The sequence below is a fragment of the Podarcis erhardii genome (assembly GCF_964252035.2).
Source record: "Podarcis erhardii genome assembly, chromosome: 1".
Lineage (NCBI taxonomy): Eukaryota > Metazoa > Chordata > Lepidosauria > Squamata > Lacertidae > Podarcis > Podarcis erhardii.
The window spans coordinates 98,474,629-98,496,481 of record NC_138497.1 but is presented as its reverse complement, the minus strand read 5'-3'; the positions used below and the strand labels follow the sequence as shown (position 1 = coordinate 98,496,481).

General features: G+C 39.0%; 1 protein-coding gene across 6 annotated transcripts in view; it reads right to left on the bottom strand.

Annotated features, from left to right (window-relative positions):
* Nucleotides 1-262: 262 nt before the first annotated feature.
* The window catches only part of MGAT5 (alpha-1,6-mannosylglycoprotein 6-beta-N-acetylglucosaminyltransferase), a 120,528-nt gene continuing 98,937 nt past the window's right edge, over nucleotides 263-21,853 (bottom strand). For 3 of the 6 annotated variants that reach the window (XM_081871791.1, XM_081871793.1, XM_081871792.1), the window contains exons 12-17: nucleotides 19,714-19,863; nucleotides 14,308-14,454; nucleotides 11,997-12,113; nucleotides 11,162-11,236; nucleotides 10,185-10,342; nucleotides 263-8,682 (exon numbers count right to left, since the gene is read on the bottom strand). In XM_081871791.1, coding sequence (XP_081727917.1) covers nucleotides 8,484-8,682; nucleotides 10,185-10,342; nucleotides 11,162-11,236; nucleotides 11,997-12,113; nucleotides 14,308-14,454; nucleotides 19,714-19,863 — 846 coding nt within the window. In that variant the 3' untranslated portion in view covers nucleotides 263-8,483. The remainder of the gene's footprint in view (nucleotides 8,683-10,184; nucleotides 10,343-11,161; nucleotides 11,237-11,996; nucleotides 12,114-14,307; nucleotides 14,455-19,713; nucleotides 19,864-21,853) is intronic. The other 3 variants (XR_014158901.1, XR_014158902.1, XR_014158903.1) reach the window with 3 other exon arrangements.

The following is a 21,853-nucleotide window of genomic DNA, read 5'->3' as shown; positions in this document are numbered from 1 at the left end:
TTCATGAATTTTATAGCAGGAGAATATCAGTTGCATTGGCAAGATAGTCTATTATGCAATGTAACTATCCCTCTTTTTAAAAAAAACCAAAAGCAGAAAAATGAAAGCAGAGAGGTTCAATTCTTGAAAGAAGGAAAAGTGTGCTTTTGGCTTCCTCTGTTTTAATAACTATCAGAGTCCTTTATAATAAAACTCTGATCTTAATTTTATTGTCAAGCACAGTGTGGTTGGATGGAAGAAAGAAAGGGTGAAAACAACGCAGTCACACAAGAAAAAGTTTATTGAAAAATAAAATTTTCCCTAGTTTGCCCTACAACAGTTGGTGGGGGTGGGGGTGGGGGAAGGAAGCATTGTCAGCCATGAGAATACAGACATATTTACACCTTGGTTTTAAGTTTCCCATGTTGTTAATCTTCTAATTTTACAGTTACTTGCTGTGAAGCAACCTGCTTAAACAAAATATAACGGAACACAATTTAAGAAATAAAACCCCCGCACAAAATTTCAAGCATGTATTGTTTTAAAAAACATAATCAGTGCTTGTGAAACAGATTAAAATCCTTATTAAACCTTAACCTACTACTCTGCTGAACAGTACTCAGAACTGGGAAGCTAACACTTTACTTCTTATTACAAACAATATTTTGACTTTCAATGTTGTATTTATAGAGATAGTCAGTGACTTGCTATTCTCTGTTGCACACTTCTGAAAAAAACCCACTACTTACTTTTTTTTTAGGGTTTCTCTTACTAGCCAAATGTTAATGTTGTGATCTTGACCCCGGCTGTGGATTGCTTAGCTTATTTTAGTGAAACAGGAGAGTGGTGAATATATGTACTACTCACCGCTTTCTGTTCTAAAAATAGGACAAGTCCAAGTTGGGAGGTAAGCTTTGTTTTGTCAGACAAAAACAATGCCATTTGCTTAGAACCCAGGTTTCAGTAAACTATGCAAGCCTTCTGCATGGTTTGCCAGTACCTCTCAGTGGGGCGGGTGTTACCGATGCATTATGTAGGTGAAAGAATTTACATACACCTGGCAAACAGTCCTTGGAACTGGTAGGTTTCTTTCCTTTGAAAAGTCGTATTGTAAACTATTTGCCCTGTGGCACTGGGTTCAAGGAAAAGTTTAATTAGGACTAGCAATTCAAAGTGTCCCATAAACACCTACTGCTATATACAGCATATGGCCAATTCTAATATAAGAAGTCACTTTCATAATTGTAGGGGGGGGGGTCACTTGATACAAACACACTCCAAATGGTGGATTATTAAGCAAAGCTGGTACCTTCATGTACACATCAATATAAAGGAAATTAATTCATTTATATAAATATAAAATGACAGGGCATAGTTAAGTAGCATCATTCAGTGTCCTGAATATATAGTACTCGGTAAGATATAATAGTAAGGTACATCCATCTTGTATATGCTATTTCTATAGCATAACACATATATACACACACACTTTAACATTTGCAATATATTGACTGACCTTCCTACCTGCTCTGTTATATAGTCAATTTATGCACAATATGTTCAGTCTTTACTATGGGAATTTTACATCCAGAAGAGATTTAGAAAATTTTAGAATAAGAAGCAGCAAAGCATGAGCAAAGTATCAGACTTGGTATAAGAAGCTTAAGGTACTGGAAATCAAATCCAGGAGACTGGAGTAAATAGAAAGAAGCACAGATAAGAGAGAGAGATCAATACTGGCCATTAGAACCCAATTGTTTACAGCAGATGGAATGTGGAAGTTGCTGCAGGTGTGAGTCTTAGGTCTGAAATTCTCCTGTTGCATTAGTTTTCCATATGCAACTTGTTCAGCCACTGTGAGAACAGGATTCTGGACTAGAGGGGCCATTGGCCTGATCCAGCAGGCTCTTATTTTATATGCTAGTCATGTATGCTGTGTGGTCTGATTCCTCATTTACATTCACTCCACAATAACTGCTACCTATCCTAGTAAAACAAAGGACAACAGAGAATGCTCAATTGAAACTAGACAGTAATTTTAGTTGCTTTAAATTGATTCTGACTGCTTAACTGTGGCTGTTAAAATATCTGCACTTAAGCATAATGAGAAGTAGTTTGGGCATTGTATACATGCCTGTTTACTTTGTATCCAGTACACTCCTGGTTTGGGAAGTGGTGTGCACATGATGTTTAGCTGCAATTCATATCTGCCCTGTTGTTTCATATAAAATGCTGCATTCTGATGTGCTTTTCCCTAAACCAGCTTTGAGAAAAAGAAAGCCTAGCTGCACTGTACGCCATGAGCAGGATTTTTTTTTGTCCCAGCCGGAATTCAGTTCTGGCACCTCTCAGGTGGGTGCCATTGCCATAAGAGAACAAGGGAGGTGTTCAGGGTGAGTTCCAGCATCTTTTCCTATAAAGATAGTGCTAGCCATGAGCAAAGCTTCTTAAATAGCCACTCTCTTGCTTTCCAGGTGCTGCTGGACTCCCAAATCCTATCAGCACTGACTGGCATCAGCAGTGGTCAGGTATAATGGGACTGCAGTAAAAGCTGGAGGACTACCGGGTCCACAGCACTGCCTTAAGGCAATTTCTAGTTCAAGCACCTGAGTGACTAGTTACTATGTTTTCTGCAGAACAAGCCTAATTATTCTTGCAACATTATAAGCAGGAGGTTGTAATTTCAGTTATTTTGAATTAGTCTAGTTTCATGTGGAAGGAAGGTTAACGTGATACAAATTGGCATGGGTTGGAAGGATGCACCTGTTCCTGAATTTCCTTGCAAGGTTGTTCTGGTGGAAGAGAATGCAAAAAGACCTTGAAAATGTCTCTTTCTGTGTACCTATGAAATTTAAAGTGATGGCACCAATAATTTAAGTTGGAATGGTACTTAATTTTTTTTATCAATAACTTTAGAGTTAATAAAGCAAAAAGACAATCTATAAAAATGGTGTATAGGGTTCCTTTAGCAAAGCAGAAACCACACGAATCATTTAAAACTGCTGAGAACCAATCAAAGTAAAATAATAGCTATAGCATCCATATGGTTTCATATTAGGTGTATGCTAGGGGAATTGGGTTCAAGGAGCACCTAATGCTGTTAACAGCAAAACACCCAATTTTTGTGTTTTTTAAAAAAGGAAAAGCCATTTGATAGATTGTTGGAAGATGCCTCCCTTGAATAAGACTTGTTTTTAAAGGTTCTTATTGTGAATGAAAGATAAGATTTTTATCAAAGGGTTCAAGGGACCAGCTATTACTAAGTACATTAATTGGCTATGGACAATTCTGCATGTTGATACTTATTTTTTTTAAAAAAACCTTGCATGACAATTGCAATTGCTTGTTGCATTTGACAACAGTCATCTAGAGCACCGTATATAATCAAAGCCAGAGGACATACTGCATAACCAGCTTAAAACACCTATAAATGCCTTCTCAACAATAACTCTCTTCACTTGTTGCACTAAATAAACAGGAGTTACCTAGAATATGAATGGCCTCTACTTTGCCCAAAAGGCTGGAAGCAATGATCTAGTATTATATGAAACCTATTGAGATTTATAATCTTCAGGCATAACCCATCACAACTACTAGTACTAACATCCATTGTGAATGCACAGTGATTTTGTAGCAGTCACAACACCCTTTTCAATTCAGAACCTTCTTTAGAAAGCTCACTGTCAAAAATACAAAAACAAAGGCACTAATTACGGGGAGGCCACTGCGTTATGTAGTTAATTCAATTGTGTGCCTCAGAACTTTTGCAACAAAAGTTATTGGGGGGAAAACGTAGTGAACTGTCCCTGAATTGCTCCCAAGTACTTTTTTAAAAACTAAGCAGCCTGTCAGACAACCAGTGGGCATCGTACCATCAAGGTATAAAATGCTGAATGATTAATTACAATGCTAAATACATTTTTATCCCCAGTTACAAATGGAAGTTTCCATAGACTTTTCAGAGAAATTGATTTAGGGCCTACTTACACACTCTAAAAATTCTCCATATTGGACAGCTATATAACCAGAGCCACACTGACAAAATAACATGCGAGTGTTCAGTCACGTTGGTAGGCAAGGTTCTTCTCTGTGGCAATTTGTAAAAAGAAGGAAGTCCAGTGCTACTCAGATTGCAAGTGTCACCACTTTTAAATTTATCCTGTAATATATCTGACTCTGTTTTTAAGGAAGTGCATAGGTAGACCCATACAACACCAGTCTTTGTGCACTTGCTTGCTTGAGAAGGTTGGGCTGCTCCTTGTGACTTGGTGTTAGGCTTCTGATAATCCTTATTCTACCAGAGTGGTGCAAACGTTAGAAGCACATAGCATGCCATGGTAGCTGTGTAAACTTGAGCTAGGGGACATGCAGCATCTGATGCTACAGGGATGAGCAATTACACCTCCTTTGAAGAAAAAGAGGAGGGGACTTTTCTCTCTAAACAACTTCTTGAGTGCTCATGTGGTCAACCTTACATACTACTAAATGTGAAGAACTTAACAGGAGCGCCTTCATACCTGCGAAAGTTTGTGCTAAGAACTTCAAGAAAATAACCTATTTCTTCAAAAGATCATGCCAGTGAAGTACTAGTAATTTATAGAAGAACATACTGAACTGCATTCTTTTGAGAGAGAGAAAAATCATGTACATACCAATTTACATTTCTAGTTCTTTGATATTGGATGTCAGCAATTTCCTGTTACTTGGAACATGAAAAGTACACTACCAAACCATTTAAGACCAGGCAGATGGACATTAGCTAACTATATTCTCTCCTCCCTCCTTTACTAAGATTTAGCATGGATAATGCATCATATATAAGCGCATTGTGTTTAGACACAAACATTCAAGTACAAATATCAATAGGTAGCATTCTCTTTGAGTTGTTGCAGCTTGTAGTACGTACTTTTGCTTTGTCTTTTCTCCAATATTAAAAAATACTCTTTATAAATCATACCAATATTTACAGAAAGTATATAAATCCTCAAATTAGTGTTCCATTATAATTGCTCAGGCAATGTTCACATCGCAAACACACAATTAATTTAAAATAAAAAATAAAATAAAAGGCACACATATTAGCAGAATGTGCTTCAACACTGCCATGCAGAAACCAACCAACCCCCAACCACAACTGCTTCTATGAACCACAAGAGAGACAAATAATCAAAACTAGGTGAAATGTACTGAAAAGCATACCTATTTATAGATGTGCAAATCAACTTGCATATATGAAATAAATGAGGTTTTTATTGGCATTTTTAAACAGTGTATTCAATCTTTACCTTTCAAAGGTAAGCTTTAATGTTAAAGTTCTTTAAAAATAAATTATGTAAATGCTTCTCTCAGGTTTTGGTGATCTCTCAGAACAAGATTTCTTTTAAAAAAAATACCAAGTTACAAACTTGTAAAATAAGGGAGAAAATTTTGATATATGAAGACATGATGCTTCTAGCATGATGTGTTCTTTCATTTTATTTTAGACTTCAGGGAGCTCCATGAATTGTAGCCCACTACACCCAAAGCCAAAACCTGCCAAAATGATTTGCAATTCTATTTATCCCCTTAGATCTCCTAATAATCCTGACGTGAAATACCACATTTCTGCATTTGAACTTTTAAAAAATGGTCCAGGTTTCAGTCAAGAAAGGCATTCTCCTCAAATATATCTATAGGTTTGTCTGGTTTTAATGAATAACCACCTTAATCATCACCTGCCATCTGTTCTTTATGCTGGCAGAGGATTATGAAGGCATTTGTTTTCAATGTGTCATTCATTAAAGGTATCCATAGAGATAGGTTTGAAGAAAAACCTTCTAGATAGCCTGGATCATGGTACAAGTTTAATTTGCTTCCACATTTCGATGCTAAAAAAGTGTGAGGTCCACTGACCCTGTACTAACTACAACATGGTTAGATGAAACTCTTCTTTTGTACCATCTACCAAGTCTTCATAGTAAACACCATAATAAGGCTAATACACAAATTCATTTCTCTTCCACAATTACTGTTATTTTAAAAAACACAGCTATGAAATAACTGGATGAGCCTATCAAAGGTCTGATCCTATTCTCAGTGATATCATAAAACGCTTGAAGAAATAATGGGAGACCATGTCATATGCAGAGTAAACCCAATGACTTTAAGTTAGTCATAACTTAAGTCCATTCATTTCAGTGGCCTGCTCTGAATACGGCTTACTCAGATACCACCCTACAATAATGTTATCAATTATACCTTCTCAGTACACCGCCACTCGTTATATCCACCTAGCATTTTTTTTTTTTTTTTGGCCAACATACAGTATGTCTAAACTAGCAATATACAGATATACCCCCTGCTGAAAGACTATGTTATTCATTGCACCAACAAACTAACAAAACTCAAATCCTTCTCTTGGGTTTCGTTTGATGCTATGTATGAAAACAAAAACACATTAAAAATGTTGCAATAGAGGACAAAATCTATGTTATTGTTGAAAGAAAAATATCTAAGCAATTGATCAGATTTGTAAAATTGTATAACGACGTTTAACATATATCTTTCTCTGGAGGAGAAATATTAGATTGGAACTGGCCCCGTTACTAAAGCCAAACTAATCCGAATGTGCTAAGATACATTTACAGCACATATATTCTCAAACATTTTTGCTGCAGCAGCAATTGGTAGTACTTTGTTTATTGCCAGGTCTAGTTTGATGACGGTCTGTCCTCATAAAGAACACATTAGAATAAAAAAGTCAATCACCAACAAGGGTATCAAAGTTGAAGAGTCATCATTTTTTAAAGGAAGGAAGGAGGGATGGGCTCCCATGTACTTACAAGTGTGGGGCAGAAACTGCTTGGTAACTTAACACACAAGGCTAGATTCCAAGTGTTAACTATTACAGAAGTCCAAGATATCACACAAAAGCCAGTCACAAGTTACTGGAATTTGGGCCAGCCACTGCTAATTTTTAATCCTATGCACATACAATTAAAAGTTGTTAGTCTTGTCAAACATTTCTGGAGTTATGCCCTGCTGATATGAAATAGTTCTTAAAAAAAGAAAGAAAGACTCTATCTCAACGATTTGAGAGAGGTGTTTTCCCTTATGGTCTTTGGTATGTCAAAAGATACTTGAGTGCTTCCCACAATAAACAGTGAATGCCAAATAATGAATTAAGTTACATTACAAAAGAACAGAAAGGAGTGAATTATCCCACCAGTAGAAATAGTAAGTAATATTTAGGGTAGAGGGGAAAGAAGCAAATAACTGAAGTATCGTACTCTGATATAATATTGAAAATGGTCCAAGTTTTTTCTTGCCAACCTGTGGTAGCTTTTAGCTTCAAAGTGAGGAAGCATCCATTTTCTATCCAATGTCTTTCTATCCAATGCCTTCCACAAACAGTGCTTTTAAAGATGTCAGCTGTGCTGCAAAAGCAACCCCTTTCTCCTTTAAAAAAAAAAAGAGGAAAAGCTGATCTACAAACAAATCTGAGTTCAATTCTCTGGATTAACTTCAAATTGTAACACTACCAACCTGCTGCAGCACACCTACGTTTAATTAAGGACTTCAGGAAGAGGTCTCACTTGCTTATAGTCATTGTTTTGTTCATGTCTGTCTGTCCATCCTATAAAAGCTTGTAAAATCTCCCCAAGCTGTCAAAGACAGACCAGCACGATTTGACTGCCTCACTTCTATTTTCAACTTTCAGTCACTGTTTCTCCACCTTATACCGAGGAAAATATTGCTCCAATGGCACCATTTTATTTTCAGTGATCTAACAGTATGTCTAGTCACCACCCTACAACAAAACTTCGTGGGACTGGGAAAGAGGGGTACACTCATAATTCTAGACAAGACCATACATTTTAAATATTACGCTTATGTGGCTTAGAAGCCCCGATGAATGGCACAATCATAATCCATTATCAAACCAAAAGTATCTGCGACTCAGGAAGCCACCAGTTAATGGTGCTACTTGCTTAGCTATGTGGGGACCACCACACGGCTGTGAATTTGCAGAATGTGTCAGATGAAATAAAAACCAATAGTTATTCTGTCGCTGTGTTCCGTTGTAGTTCCATGTTCACCAGCCATTCAAGATTCAGAAGACCCCTATGAACAATGTACCCAGGATTGTGTTAGTCTTTCCTGTACTGACCAATCTCTTCCAGGTCTGTTTCTTTGTACTGGAAATAATATTCAGAAAAGTTGTTGATCATGAGGAGTTGTTGGTAAAAGAAACACACTCTTAATTTACCCTTACAAAATGCTGAACTTTGTTTTTTACCTCCTTAAGTAAATTAAGGAGATTTCTGTGTCACTGGAATTGCTTGCTTAGGAAAAAAAATATAAATCATTTGAGATTTTTTTAAAATCGCTTTTCTGTTCCATCGTGGTACAGATTTTTCTCTTCAGCAATTGTTCTGCCTGCAGTAGCAAAGTGCAAGAAATGGCAGCAGCTCTCACTAAGCCACTGGCTCTTTTGTCCCTTCATCAAGTCAAGTGAGCTGCTGCTATAGACAGTCTTTACAAAGTGCAACTTGTCCTTTAAGGTAGTCTCTGCAAGGGCAGATTCTTTTGTGGCTTGGATGAGATCCTGCACAGCTGAACAACAAGAGATCACCCTGGAAAACACAGTGTTTTCTCTTTTCATCAAAAGATGGAACCACAATATCATTTGCAGACTCAGCTGTATGACATTCAATGTTGTATCTGGAAAAGAAAAGGAAAAGTAAGACAACCTATATCACCTGCAATAATTCAGCAAGCAGCAGCAGCAGCACTTCCAACTCATGGTTCCAAAGGTAGGTAATGCAGAGATTCAGTTCATACATAAAACTGACATCTCAGCAACTGGGTCCCGTAAGCTGCCCAACTCACGCCAAAAATCACACCGATAATTTCAAAAGGGTGTTACAAGGCAGAGCCTCACTTAGAAGAGATTGACACCATCCCAGAATACTTGGTTACACAAACACCGATGAGCAGAAATACTATAAGCCAGAGTTCTCTTTGACATGAAGTTGCATAGAGTTCACAGTTAAAGTGGATAACTAGAATGTATAAGATCTGAAAAATGCAGTTCTACTATAGGCCTATTCATTCATTATATCCCCCCTTCCCTTCCATAAAAAGAAAAGTAGGGATGAGCCCACTGCCCCCCACCACTTCCCCAATCCATCCTCTGCAGCACACTGCTTGTTCTAGTCAAGTAGGCTGTCTGCACAGTTGGAAACCCTGGAAGTTCGAAATCATGTGGCAAGTCTGCTTCAGTACAACATGTTTCCAACAAGCAGTGAACTGCAGAAACAGTGATGGAGTGTGCAGAAATCACTCCTTGTTTGCACTTCTCCTCATGCAATGGTAATCATGTGGTGATGGTGAGAATGAGTGATTGGGAATTAGGTTGCCTGGGCACTGTGGCACACTCTGCTCTGGAAAGTAGTGACTGTCTTGTATAGGACATTCCCCAAGCCTATGGGCCAGCTTACACTTTTCAAATTCATCCAGCAAACCCACCTGTATATGCAGAAGTGTAGAGTAAACCTAGAAGCTGGCAACTATATTTAATGATGATGATTGAACAAAAACATGATTCTAGTAATGCTACTATTATTCTTTAATTACAACACACACACACACACACACACACACACACACACGTACAATGGAAATCTTCCACACTAATACCACAGTTGACTCACTTCATACAATAACTGTCCCATGTGACAAGTTTACTATACCCCAACAAACCATGATTTAGCAGACAGTTCTCAGCAATCATAGATGTAAGCTAACATACATGTGTGATATCGTCACACGTGAGAGCATACAGGGACTTATGGGGTTTCTTTTCTGCCAATACCTGCATACACCAGTCTAGGGGAAAGTATTTGAAAGTAGAACTAAACATCAATTGTAACTTGTAGGTCAACGTAGGCAGAAGCCAGGGAATTGGTTGCAATACAAAGGAAAGCTATGGTAAATTCTGTTTGGTTAGCAACATGCACGGCATCATTTGGTTCAGTTTTCTCTGTCTATTAAATTGTGCTATGCAGGTGCATAGATGCATGAACACAAATGCATTACATTCAAAAGCCTCTGAAGTTTATCTCGTGCTGAGATTGAAACCGGCTTCCAGAGCAACATTCAAAATGTGCTGAAAATGTTTTCTTGCAACTTTCTTTTCTTGTCCTTGGAACTGCAGTACTTACTTCAAGAGGTCTTTGTCCTTGTTCAGGTGCTGGAAAAAGGATGGCTCACAGATGAGCTGATTTTCTTGACAAACCTGCTTACATGATTTCCCAGAGCCAGCAATTTTAACCTGAAGGGCACTTAATGGGGGCCACATCACTTGCCCGTGGCAGAAATCCTGAAAAAAAGTACATTTCATAATGACAAGGCAAAAAGTGATTTCACTCAATACGCTGCTGTTATTCAAAGCTTCAATCTCCAGACGGTTCATTCAAGACTGTAAGGTAACCAGCATGGATCTCAGGGCTGCCTAGATCTCTGCCAAGCGTATAATCTTGTTTCAGGCTCCTGTCTGAAACTTGAAAGTTACCACCACTCAGGGTAAACAATACACAGCTAGAAGAAGAAGAGGAGTTTGGATTTGATATCCCGCTTAATCACTACCCTAAGGAGTCTCAAAGCGGCTAACAATCTCCTTTCCCTTCTTCCCCCACAACAAACACTCTGTGAGGTGATTGAGGCCAAGAGACGTCAGAAAAGTGTGACTAGCAGGGAATTGAACCCGGTTCGCCAGATTACGAGTCCACTGCTCTTAACCACTACACCACACTGGCTAGATGGACCAATGTTCGGTTTCAGTAGAAGGCAGCTTTTAATTATGTTTTCTGTCTAAAAATGTGGGACCCCCAAGGCAATAAACATCCAACTAATAAAATAAAAGTAGTAAAAGAGCACTGAAAATGGCTCAGCAACAACAAAAAAGCATCACCAAGCAATCTATTAGAGGTGTGCACTGACCACAAGATTTGTTTTAGAAGCTGATAGAGTGCTTCATAGAGTGCCCTCTACCAGTTAGTTTAGTGGTTAAGTGAAATTGGTGGCACAACTATGAGCTTTAGTCTATTCTATTCAACAGAGAACAAGCACTGGTAATATAGTGGCTTACACAGGATCTCTGTGCTCACAAAGCAAGTATTTGTGGATATGGAGAGCATACCTGTTTCTCTATGAAAACATTCATTCTCTGGAGCATCCCCTCACATGTGAATTCAAAGGGCAGGTAAGGTTCAATCTGTTAAAATAAAATGTGCAGTTTAGTTCCTTGTTGTTGTTTTAAAAAATATTATCCAAGGCACCACTGTAACATATGTTTGTGCAGGTGCTCAGGTATTAGTTATGAAGTTGTTTAGCATGGCATCTGCCATTCTAAATATTGCTACCATGAAATTAAACTATAAAAATACTCAGCAACTTTCACACCTGTAGTATTTCCTAGCCCAGTTTCCCCTACTATTAAAGCTCTCAGCTACCAGAGAAATAATTTTGTGCTTTTTCGATCTGTAATTTTCCCCCACACTGAGGCTTCTCATTTGCGCAGGATACATAGTAAAACAGCATCTGCTTTAACAAAGTACAATCTATACATATATTCAAATATGACATTCCAGCTATACTGGATGGGCAGGGGTGGGGAGTTATCAGCTGAGTGCCCCCCCTCCTGGTTTCAAGCTCTTAACAGGATATAAATCTTCTATCTTTTGAAATAATGTCATTCATATTTTGCATACTGCATGGTATTTACAGTATGCAAGTTTTGCATATTAATGGATCTTATATAATGATTCATGCGAGTTTGCAACAAGCTGTAATTCATCGTAGCCAAAAAACAGAAAGTTTTATTTTTGTTGGATTATTTAAGGCTTTTAGTTTCATATTGAGCTCTTTCTGATAAACCTCACACTATCATATGTTTCTGTTCCATATTTATGCATTGATTTACAAATGCAGTGGGGTTTTTTTAAAAAACAACAACAACACACAAAACTGTTAACCTTTTGATTCAAAATTGCTTTCACTGCCTTCTCAACTTCAGAGAGGTCATTGATGTTTACAGTCCAAACATGAGGCTTCCCGATGTAAACTTCAGCATAGGGATGTTGAGATGTCAGCTGAAAGAAAAACAATCAAATGTCATCTTTTCGGGAATCATGTTCATTTCAGTAGGCAAATTTCAATAAGATACAAAATGTGTAGATAACATAACACTCCAGCCATTTAGGGGGCTCATTATTCCTTTGTTTTCAAAGCTTTGCTCACGTCATCATAGTCACAAAAAAGGAATTATCTATCAAGATTTCTATAGAACCTAATCATTGAAATGTGGGGCAAGTAACTATATAAGCGTCAGGGACAGTGTAATGCACCTTGAAAAAGCGAAGCAGACAGTTTAGTGTATTTTGCAATAAAGTATCCTCTTTAGTATCTCTTGCCAAGCTAATTAGTATTTATATGAGAATTGTATGCTCAGTCATTTCCATTTGTGTCAAAGCTGGAAGACTCGATAAGATTACTTAATTTGTGAGTTGCCATCTGCAATGACACACTTTTTGTAGCTTGTTTACTTAACATTTTGAAAAACTTAATACAGCTTAAAAAAACAAATTCAGAGCACATGCTATATAAGAAGAAGAGTTTGGATTTGATATCCCGCCTTTCACTCCCTTTAAGGAGTCTCAAAGCGGCTAACATTCTCCTTTCCCTTCCTCCCCCACAACAAACACTCTGTGAGGTGAGTGAGGCTGAGAGACTTCAGAGAAGTGTGACTAGCCCAGTCACCCAGCAGCTGCATGTGGAGGAGCGGCGAGACGCGAACCCGGTTCCCCAGATTACGAGACTACCGCTCTTAACCACTACACTACACTGGCTCTCCATCTCTTTTTTTGTATTTTACCTTCATGGTGTTCCGAAACATTCTGCACCCACTCTTTCTAAACCCCCTTTTATCTTGCTTCAAAATATTATAGGCAGCTGTTTACTTCTTAAGGAACTGTTCCCACCTGAATTGGCTTTCTCCTGCAGCCACTTCCTTGCCTGATATTATGCATTTGGCAGAGATGCATATGAGGTCGTGTAAAGCACTGACATGCACATGTTCCAGCCCCTTGGTAGCCCATGAGTCTGTAGTCCACGAGTCACCTCCTGTACTTCTAGATAGCCTCATTCTTCTAAAAGCCTTCAGAATTAATGCCACAGAGTTATAGTGCTGGGCATTGTGCCCAAAATACTCCACTGTTTGATGACTCTTAATGTTATCTAAAGGCTGGCAAGCAAGACCTTGCTTCCTGCCCAGTGAAGGCTAAAAGGCAGCTAACACATGTGTAGATAAATGAGGAGCCTTCAATCCTAATCTTCCTTGCTTTACTTTCTGAATGCCATATTTACAAAGCCAATTCTTCTTGTTAGGACATATTTTGAGGACAAATCCTTATCAGCTTATATGTGCTGCCTGTACAGAGTGAAAGCACCTTGTAAGCCAAATGCTTCTTTTACAAGAAAGAGGCCATTGCCACTCAAGCAGTTTATGAAAAGAATTGACCCCCCCCCCCGTGCTATGTTTATCCCTTTTATTAAGTTAATGGCCCCCTCTGACTGCCCTTTCTAGGAACTAAAACAGCCAAACAAATATTCTTTATATTGATTTAAATACAAATATCTTCATAGAATTTTATTTATACTCTTTTAATAGGCTATGTGCTGTCAGCATACAGGATTCAGGTGGTGATGACTGTAAAAAAAATCTAAATATTGAGCAACAAGCTGTTATTTCCAAGTAACAAGAAGTATGCTCAGGAGTGAACACGTGAACGGTTGGGGGGAGGTGCAAGGACCTTGCCCCTAAAGTCTAGCAAAATAATTCAAGTGGTTTGTTTTTTGTTTTTTCCCATTGCTGGAAATTGGACAGAGTTTAACTTCCTTGCATTTAGTGTACATAAAGCTAAATAAATGTGCAAACCACCTCACAAAAAAACACCACCACCTGTGGCCTGCTTAGAATTACACTCTAATATTTTCATACATTGATTTTTGTTTTTAGCAACGGGGATTTCCTGTGTAAACTGAACCAACTGAAATAATTGAGTACTGATACTATTCTAGATACAAATGTATAAAAGTAATTGCAGGATATAGTCTCAGAAGGAAACAATCTCAGACCAAGAGTTTGCTATGGCAATAGCAATGAAATCCCATACTTTGGTGATGCTTGGAAATTTTAAAAAGGATGTGCTACAAAAGATACTGTTGACATGTCCAACCAGCAGTACACACAACAGAAAATTGTGAATATGGATGTTGATTGCTTACCTCTCGGAGTGTTGGCTTGCCTTTGAAGAAATCTGTGTTTTTGCTGCTTTTGGGTGGATTAAATTTCGGATTCAGAAATGCACATCCATTTGCAATGGCCTCTAGAGGGGCAGGTCCCTCATATGGAAAACCAAGACCAACAAAGAGCTGTAAAATAGAAACACCCATAACATTAACTTTTACTTTATTTTCGCTGCTACATTTAATGTTAGACATTATTCTCTTTCCTGATTAGTTTTAAACTGTAAAATTAGGTTAGCTTACTTGTATTCTTTTATGCAATGTTGCATGGATCGATTCTTTTGTATTTATTATTGACACAAGTGCAGGTGGTTTGGGGAGGCTGCCTGTGACATAACAGGAGGGTCAGCCTGGACATCTAACTCACAAAGTAAGGCAGCTTCCTGCCCTATATCTGATGACTGCCAAAGGTGCTTGCTTTTGCAACATGTCACTCTCCTGAAAGAGCCATGAAAATATACTGCAAACCTGATAACCTTTCTATAACGGGCAAAAGTGAAAATGATGAAACCCTTTTCTAAAATAAAACCTTCTCTAAATTAAAAACAAGTTTTATAAAGCACTCCCTATTTCCAATATTTTTGTAGTGAGCAGGGGAGGGAAAGGAAGAAGGGGACATCATATTTTTAGATTTCTTTACAGCCAAAAGTGCAGTGAAAAAAGGTGAAGCAAGCCTCAAGTCTTTCCATTATTGGGAGAATGTATTTTGGCCCACTTTCTTGGTAACACATATCACCAAGTCCTAAGCTTTGACCGAAGTCCACTTCATCCACAACCACAATTCACAGACCTCAAGACATTCTAGGCCCATCACAGAGTAATAGAACCACCATTAGATCCTGGAATAAGGAGGAAATATCTCTGGCACACAATGATTACTACACAAATGGCTTAAAATGTCTTGCATAGAGTAGCTGAGCAGGGTGGCATTCTTGAATAAGCATATTCTTCAAACAGCACTAGACTTCCAAAACCAACGGCAGGTGGCAGCAAAGTTTGCAGGAATGTGCACTTAGTCTACAACAGCGAGTCCTGCTCAAACTACTTGGAAAGCTGTGGGAAAAAGCTGTTCTTGGAAACTGTTTTGCATAAGAGATGAAAGAAGGGAGTGTGAGTGGTCTGCAAAAAGTCACCTGAAAGTAAGTTGCATTGAAGTACCTGGTCTTATAGACCATTTTGTCTAACCCCAGCCTGATGTAGGAAACCGAGAGCTACGTGGCTACTCCTCAGACATCTATAGGAGTGCTATTCTGCCCCCTTGGTCTTCTCTCCTTTGGCTAAACCAGGATTCCCCAAACCTGGGTCTCCAGCTGTTTTTGGACTACCACTCCCATCATCCCTAGCTAGCAGTGGTCAGGGATGATGGGAATTGTAGTCCAAAAACAGCTAGAGACCCAAGTTTGGGAAACTCTGGACTGAACATTCCCAGTTCTTTTAACCCAAAGAAGGTTAACCTGTAGCCCTCCAGGTATTGTTGAACTCCCATGACCATCAGCCCTAGCCAGCATGGCCAATCATCAGAGATGGTGGCAGTTGCAGTCCAAAAACACCTGAAGAGGCGCAGACTCCGATCCCTGACTTGACCTTACCTCATAAAACTTGTTTTTTTTATACTGCTCACCATAATCATTGTTCTCGTCTAACCCACTCCACTCTGTTTGTATCTTTATTAAAGTGTAGCACTCAGAAATGGGACACTGTACTCCAGTGGGGTCTGATTAGTGAATAAAATGGAACTTAATTACTTTACTTTCCATGTCCTGGAAACTATGACTCTATTGATGCAGTCTAAAGCCAAGTTTTTCTTTTTTGCCATTGCATCGTGTTGCTGACTCATTTCAGCATGCGGTTGGCTACAATCCTGAGGTCCTGTTTGCAAGAACTATTGCCAAGTCAGGATCATCCATCCTATACCTGTGCATTTGATTTCTCTCACACTGAAGAACTTTGCCTTAGTTTTTGCCGAACTTCGTTTGGTCAGCTTCAGCCCAGTTTTCCATCCTGTCAAGGTCAACTTGAATTTTATTTTAATCTTCTGAGTGGTTCTCCCTCCTAGTTTTGTGTTATTTGCAAATGTGATGACTCATTCCACCCTTTTATATTTATAAAAAGTTGAAGCCACAGCCCTGCAGCACCTCACTTGAAACCTCGTTCCAGTCTGATGAGGAACCACTAATGAGTACAATTTCACACCAGCTGTGAATCCACCTGACAGCACTGTCATTTACTCTGCATTTAAACAGTTTGCTAACCAAGGTACAATGGGGGGACTTTGTCAAAGTCTCTGCTGAAATATAGACATACCATGAGCATCCCACAACCCACTAAACCTGTAACTCAACAAAGATGATAAATTTATTCTGGCAGGATTATTAATTACAAATTTATACATGTTTCTACTAATACTGCATTATCATCAAGATGCTTTCAATCTGACTCCTTTATAATATATTTAAGCATCTTCCCTGGTAATGAAACTAGACTGACTGTTATATAGTTTCCTTGATTCACCTTTCCCTAACCTTTTGAAAATTGGGCAGTCCTGCCTCTTCTCACTTGTTCTCCAGGATTTCTCAAATATTATAGACAAATGTTCTCAGAGTACACCAGTGAGTTCCTTTAGTACATGGGTAGGCAAACTAAGGCCCGGGGACCAGATCCGGCCCAATGGCCTTCTAATTCCAGCCCACAGATGGTCTGGGAATCAGCGTGTTTTTACATGAATAGATGGGTGCTTTTATTTAAAATGCATCTCTGGGTTATTTGTGGGGCATAGGAATTCGTTCATTATTATTTTTTCAAAATATAGTCTGGCCCCGCACAAGGTCTGAGGGACAGTGAACCGGCCCCCTGCTGAAAAGTTTGCTGACCCCTGCTTTAGTACTTTAGGGTGCAATTTGTCTGGCCCTCAATACTTGAACTCGGCATCTTTGTTTCTATTGACTAATTCCTTATCTATCTGAACTGCAATCCTGACCTTCATTAATTATGCTAATTATGCAAGGTTGCACACTTCCTTTTTTGAGAGATGAAGGCAAGACCAAAGTTATGCAGTGCTGCCTTCTCTGTGTCACCCTTTAGCATTTCACCATTCTTTCTGAGAAGTCCATTGTACGCACCTGAAAAACCTTTTCTGTTGCTCTCCGCATCTCTAGCCAGCTTCTGAGTTTTAGCTTTCCTGACACTGTCCCTACAAGTCTGCATTCCTTATCTAAACTTGTCCTTGGTTACCTGTCCTCCCTTTATAAATGACCTTTTTTATTTTTAGCTCCTCACTATACTTTCACATTGCCTTTTGTATACCTCTCTCTCAATCTCTCTCTCTCTCTCTCTCTCTCTCTCTCTCTCTCTCTCTCTCTCTCTCTCCCTCTCTCTCTCTTAGCTGTGCCTCCCTTCTTCAGGACCTCTCGGCCACCTGAGGAATTTCCCTATCTAGTATTTCTCTGAGCTTATTAAAATCAGGGTTTCCCCCCCTGAAATTCAACTCATTCACTTTTGATGAATTTGAGAATTATTTGGCCACTTTCTCCAAAAGTTTCTGCTACTTAAATGTCCTGACTTCCTCTTTCCTACTGGTTAAGGCGAATCTATCTTACTCCTTCCCCCTATCTTTTGAAAAAAGGAAGTCCTCACCAAGCATGGCGACATTAATGGGTCTTTCCAGCCATCACACTTTCAGCAAATTGTCACATCTTAAAGTCTCCAGATGACTCTGGAACCCCATATGACAGGGAAAAAAGGTAATCATTTGAAGGCACCACTGCTGGAACATGAGCTTCCATGCACAAATCTTGATTTGGACATCCTGCAATGATCCTTGCCATTGGAGAGGGGCAAGTTTTAATCCCCAAAAGCTCCTGGCAAAGGCTGCTGCTGAGAATTATTAACTTGTAAGTCTTAAGTGGGCAGGATTCAGGCTCTTTTGAGATGAACAATACTGGATATTAAAGCAACAAATTTTTAGTATAGATTATGAATATACCTCTTCAAAAGAAAAATAGGGCAAAGTGCCATCTGGCTGCAAAATGTTATAACCCTTATTACAGAGTGCCTTTTGTGGAGAGGCTGACAGTGAAAAACAGGGAAAGAAAACCTCCTAACAAAACCTACTGATGTATCAAACTGCATTATGAGTTCCCACTCTTTTTTTAAAAAGCAGATTTAATGGGCTCAACATTTACAGAGAACAACCTGATCTATTTCTGCATTCCCATGTAGCAAACAAAAAAGGTAGACAAGTCTGATAAGCAATTAAATTATATCTTTTAATTAGCAGCAGCAGAAACATGGCCGAAATATTAATTAAAGGACTTTAAAATGTCACCAACAATTCAGCAGTGGCTGAGTTTTAATTAGTTACAGAAAATGATACTGGATGGGTAGATAAGCATTCTTCACTTTTTACCTCGACGCTGTTGGAACATCTTTTCTGTTCTATATGCTGTCAACTTATTTAACAAAAGTTCCTTAGGGGAGAGTGTGCAGCTCACATGTCTTGACAGCACAGGGGCTTCTGTTACCACTTAATAATAAATACAGCACCAACTGTCCTCCACTCATATTAAATAGCTGCTACCATCTGTGAAGTATAACTTGGAAGTAACGACACTACAAACTTCACCAATTGGATCAAAATTATAAGCAGCACATACCACCATTTCAATAAGAAAGGAAATTATTTTACTGAGTGATGTTTTGCTTCACTTTAAATGAAAATCTTCTTTCAAAAAGATTCCATGCAAGCAAATCCTTTTGGCTTTTTTGAAATAATATTTTCAGTATTTTTGTGGGGAATGTTCTTTGCTTTTTTGGCAGGAACACGCATGTATTTGGTGTTTAATACTTTTGAAATATTAAGATTTTTGTTGAATTTTTGTCATTTGTACTGTCTGCATTTGCATTATTTTGTATTCACGTTTATTTGTTCTTTGTGAACTGACCTGGGAACCTTTTCAGGCTGATAGGTAAATAAAAAGCAGCATAACAGAAACACAACATAATAGAATAAACAGCTATTTGTGTGTGAGGGACTTTGCCTCAAGTTTGCTGAGCCAAATTCTGAAGTGAGTTTGTGTGGGAGGAGTGTTTCTGAAATCATCAAACTTGGTTCTCATGCATGGAGGGGCGGATATTTAACAGTGAAAGCTTTTCATTTTTCTAAACAAACTTAACACACATATGAAGCACCATCCCAATAAGAAATTGAAACCAGTGGAATCTTTGGAACACTGGACATTGGCAAATGTTTAGAGCTGTTATGGTACAATGAGCATAATGTGCCAAGAGCTTCATTGGGGAGGGGGGAGTAAATGCATTTGAATGCACATGTATTTTAATCTTTTGGGGTTTTGCGTCTTCTTCTTCTTTGCATACCAGCCAACTTACCTTTGTCCCTCTCAGCAGGAACTGCAAATCCCGGCCACTGAGGATGCCATGGTTTTTTACATAGCTGGGCATGTAGACAGTACTTGTCCCGTGGACAGTTCCATGAACTTCTGTATAGGTATGAATGACATCCAAATAAGCTTTCTTATCCTAGTAAGGAAACATAAGCCAACCAAAACTGAGTCTTCACATAATGCAGAGGCCTATCTATCTAATTACCCACCGCCACTATACAATACAATACAATATCTCCTGCTGCTCCAAGACTCCCCTGATCCTATGGAGCAGAATTTCAAGGGGCAAAGGGGCTGTAGCAGTGGTCAGATCAGCAAAAAATGCTGCAGTACCCCATCGGTACTCCCACCATTGGAACTAGTTAAAAGTTCTTATTTCACCAAGCTCTTATTTCACCAAGGAGACTGGTTATGCTAAGTTTTGGGCCCCACACATCTGAGTCACACAAAATAATTACTGATCCTCTCCAAATTAACTCCGTCAAAGCAATGACAAACCTAGACAGCATCTTAAAAAGCAGAGACATCAGCTTGCCAACAAAGGTCCGTATAGTTAAAGCTATGGTTTTCCCAGTAGTGATGTATGGAAGTGAGAGCTGGACCATAAAGAAGGCTGATTGCCGAAGAATTGATGCTTTTGAATTATGGTGCTGGAGGAGACTCTTGAGAGTCCCATGGACTACAAGAAGATCAAACCTCTCCATTCTGAAGGAAATCAGCCCTGAGTGCTCATTGGAAGGACAGATCCTGAAGCTGAGGCTCCAATACTTTGGCCACCTCATGAGAAGACTCCCTGGAAAAGACTCTGATGTTGGGAAAGATGGAGGGCACAAGGAGAAGGGGACGACAGAGGACGAGATGGTTGGACAGTGTTCTCGAAGCTACCAACATGAGTTTGACCAAACTGTGTGAGGCAGTGGAAGACAGGAGTGCCTGGCGTGCTCTGGTCCATGGGGTCACGAAGAGTCGGACACGACTAAGCGACTAAACAACAACATGCAAGTGCTTTGAAGAAAAAAGAATCCCCCTCATATTCCCCAGTCCACAAAAGCTTAATGGTGGAGTCATGCTGCTCTTTACATACATGGTGGCATTTAAAAATTCTTCTCTAGAGTGAGCCACAAAGTCTCTTGGTTTCCCCCCATATACAAGGACCTGAAGCAATGTGGAAAACTAGGTGCTTTGTTTGGAAGAAATTTATTTCATAAAAAAACCCCTTGACCTGATTTCCTCTTCTCTATAACTCATTCAAAGATGGATTGCGAAGTGCTCAGTATAGAATAACCCTTGAAACATATTGCATGAATGAGACTTTTCAACTGTGTAAATCAGCAACCTCAAAGTCTGGTTTCTAGTTGAGAAGTAAATGTACCCTTTGTCTCCAGTAGGGTCAGAAAGCACAAGCTTGTGTTTTGCATCCCTCAGTTCCATCACATGCAACACCAACACACTATTCCCTGTTTGTTGGTTAAAAGCCACACGCAGATGCTCATTCAAAGGTTACAGGAGACTAGGAAGAATCTTCCTGCCTTGAGCCCTGTAAAATCCAAGCATCTTCACATATATTTGAATTATCAGTTTAAGAACACAAAACACACTAGCTATTACATCTTCTAATGAAGAGTAAATATATTGTAAGAAGTTTTATTTAATTAAAAATCATTTCAAAATTTCAATACACACTTCATTCTTTTGGGGTTTTCATGATGGTGTATGATCAATGATCTTAACAGGGCAATAGGACAATAAATAAAATCCAGAAAGTGCCCCATCCAGAAAGAAACAATTTGCTTCCAAAATGGTCCCTCCCGCATGGCAACACTGGTGCCCTGCCAGGCAAGCCTCTTTGCGGGGGGAGGGGGTATTTTGTAGTTGACGGTCCACCACTCAAAAATCCCTCTCTATTGCTGTTGAAGATCACACATCCAGTAAAGGAGGAGATGATTATTTGGTCTTTCCTTTAGAAAAATGTCCTCTTTTTTGGACTACAACTCCAAGATTTCAGCAGTCTTCAGCACCCCTTCCTTGAACATGCTTCCACTTAGCTTTCCTTGGAGCTCAGATCTCTTTCCCTTGCTCACTTCCTACTATAGTACACACAGCCAGTTCCTGGGCTTATCTGTAAA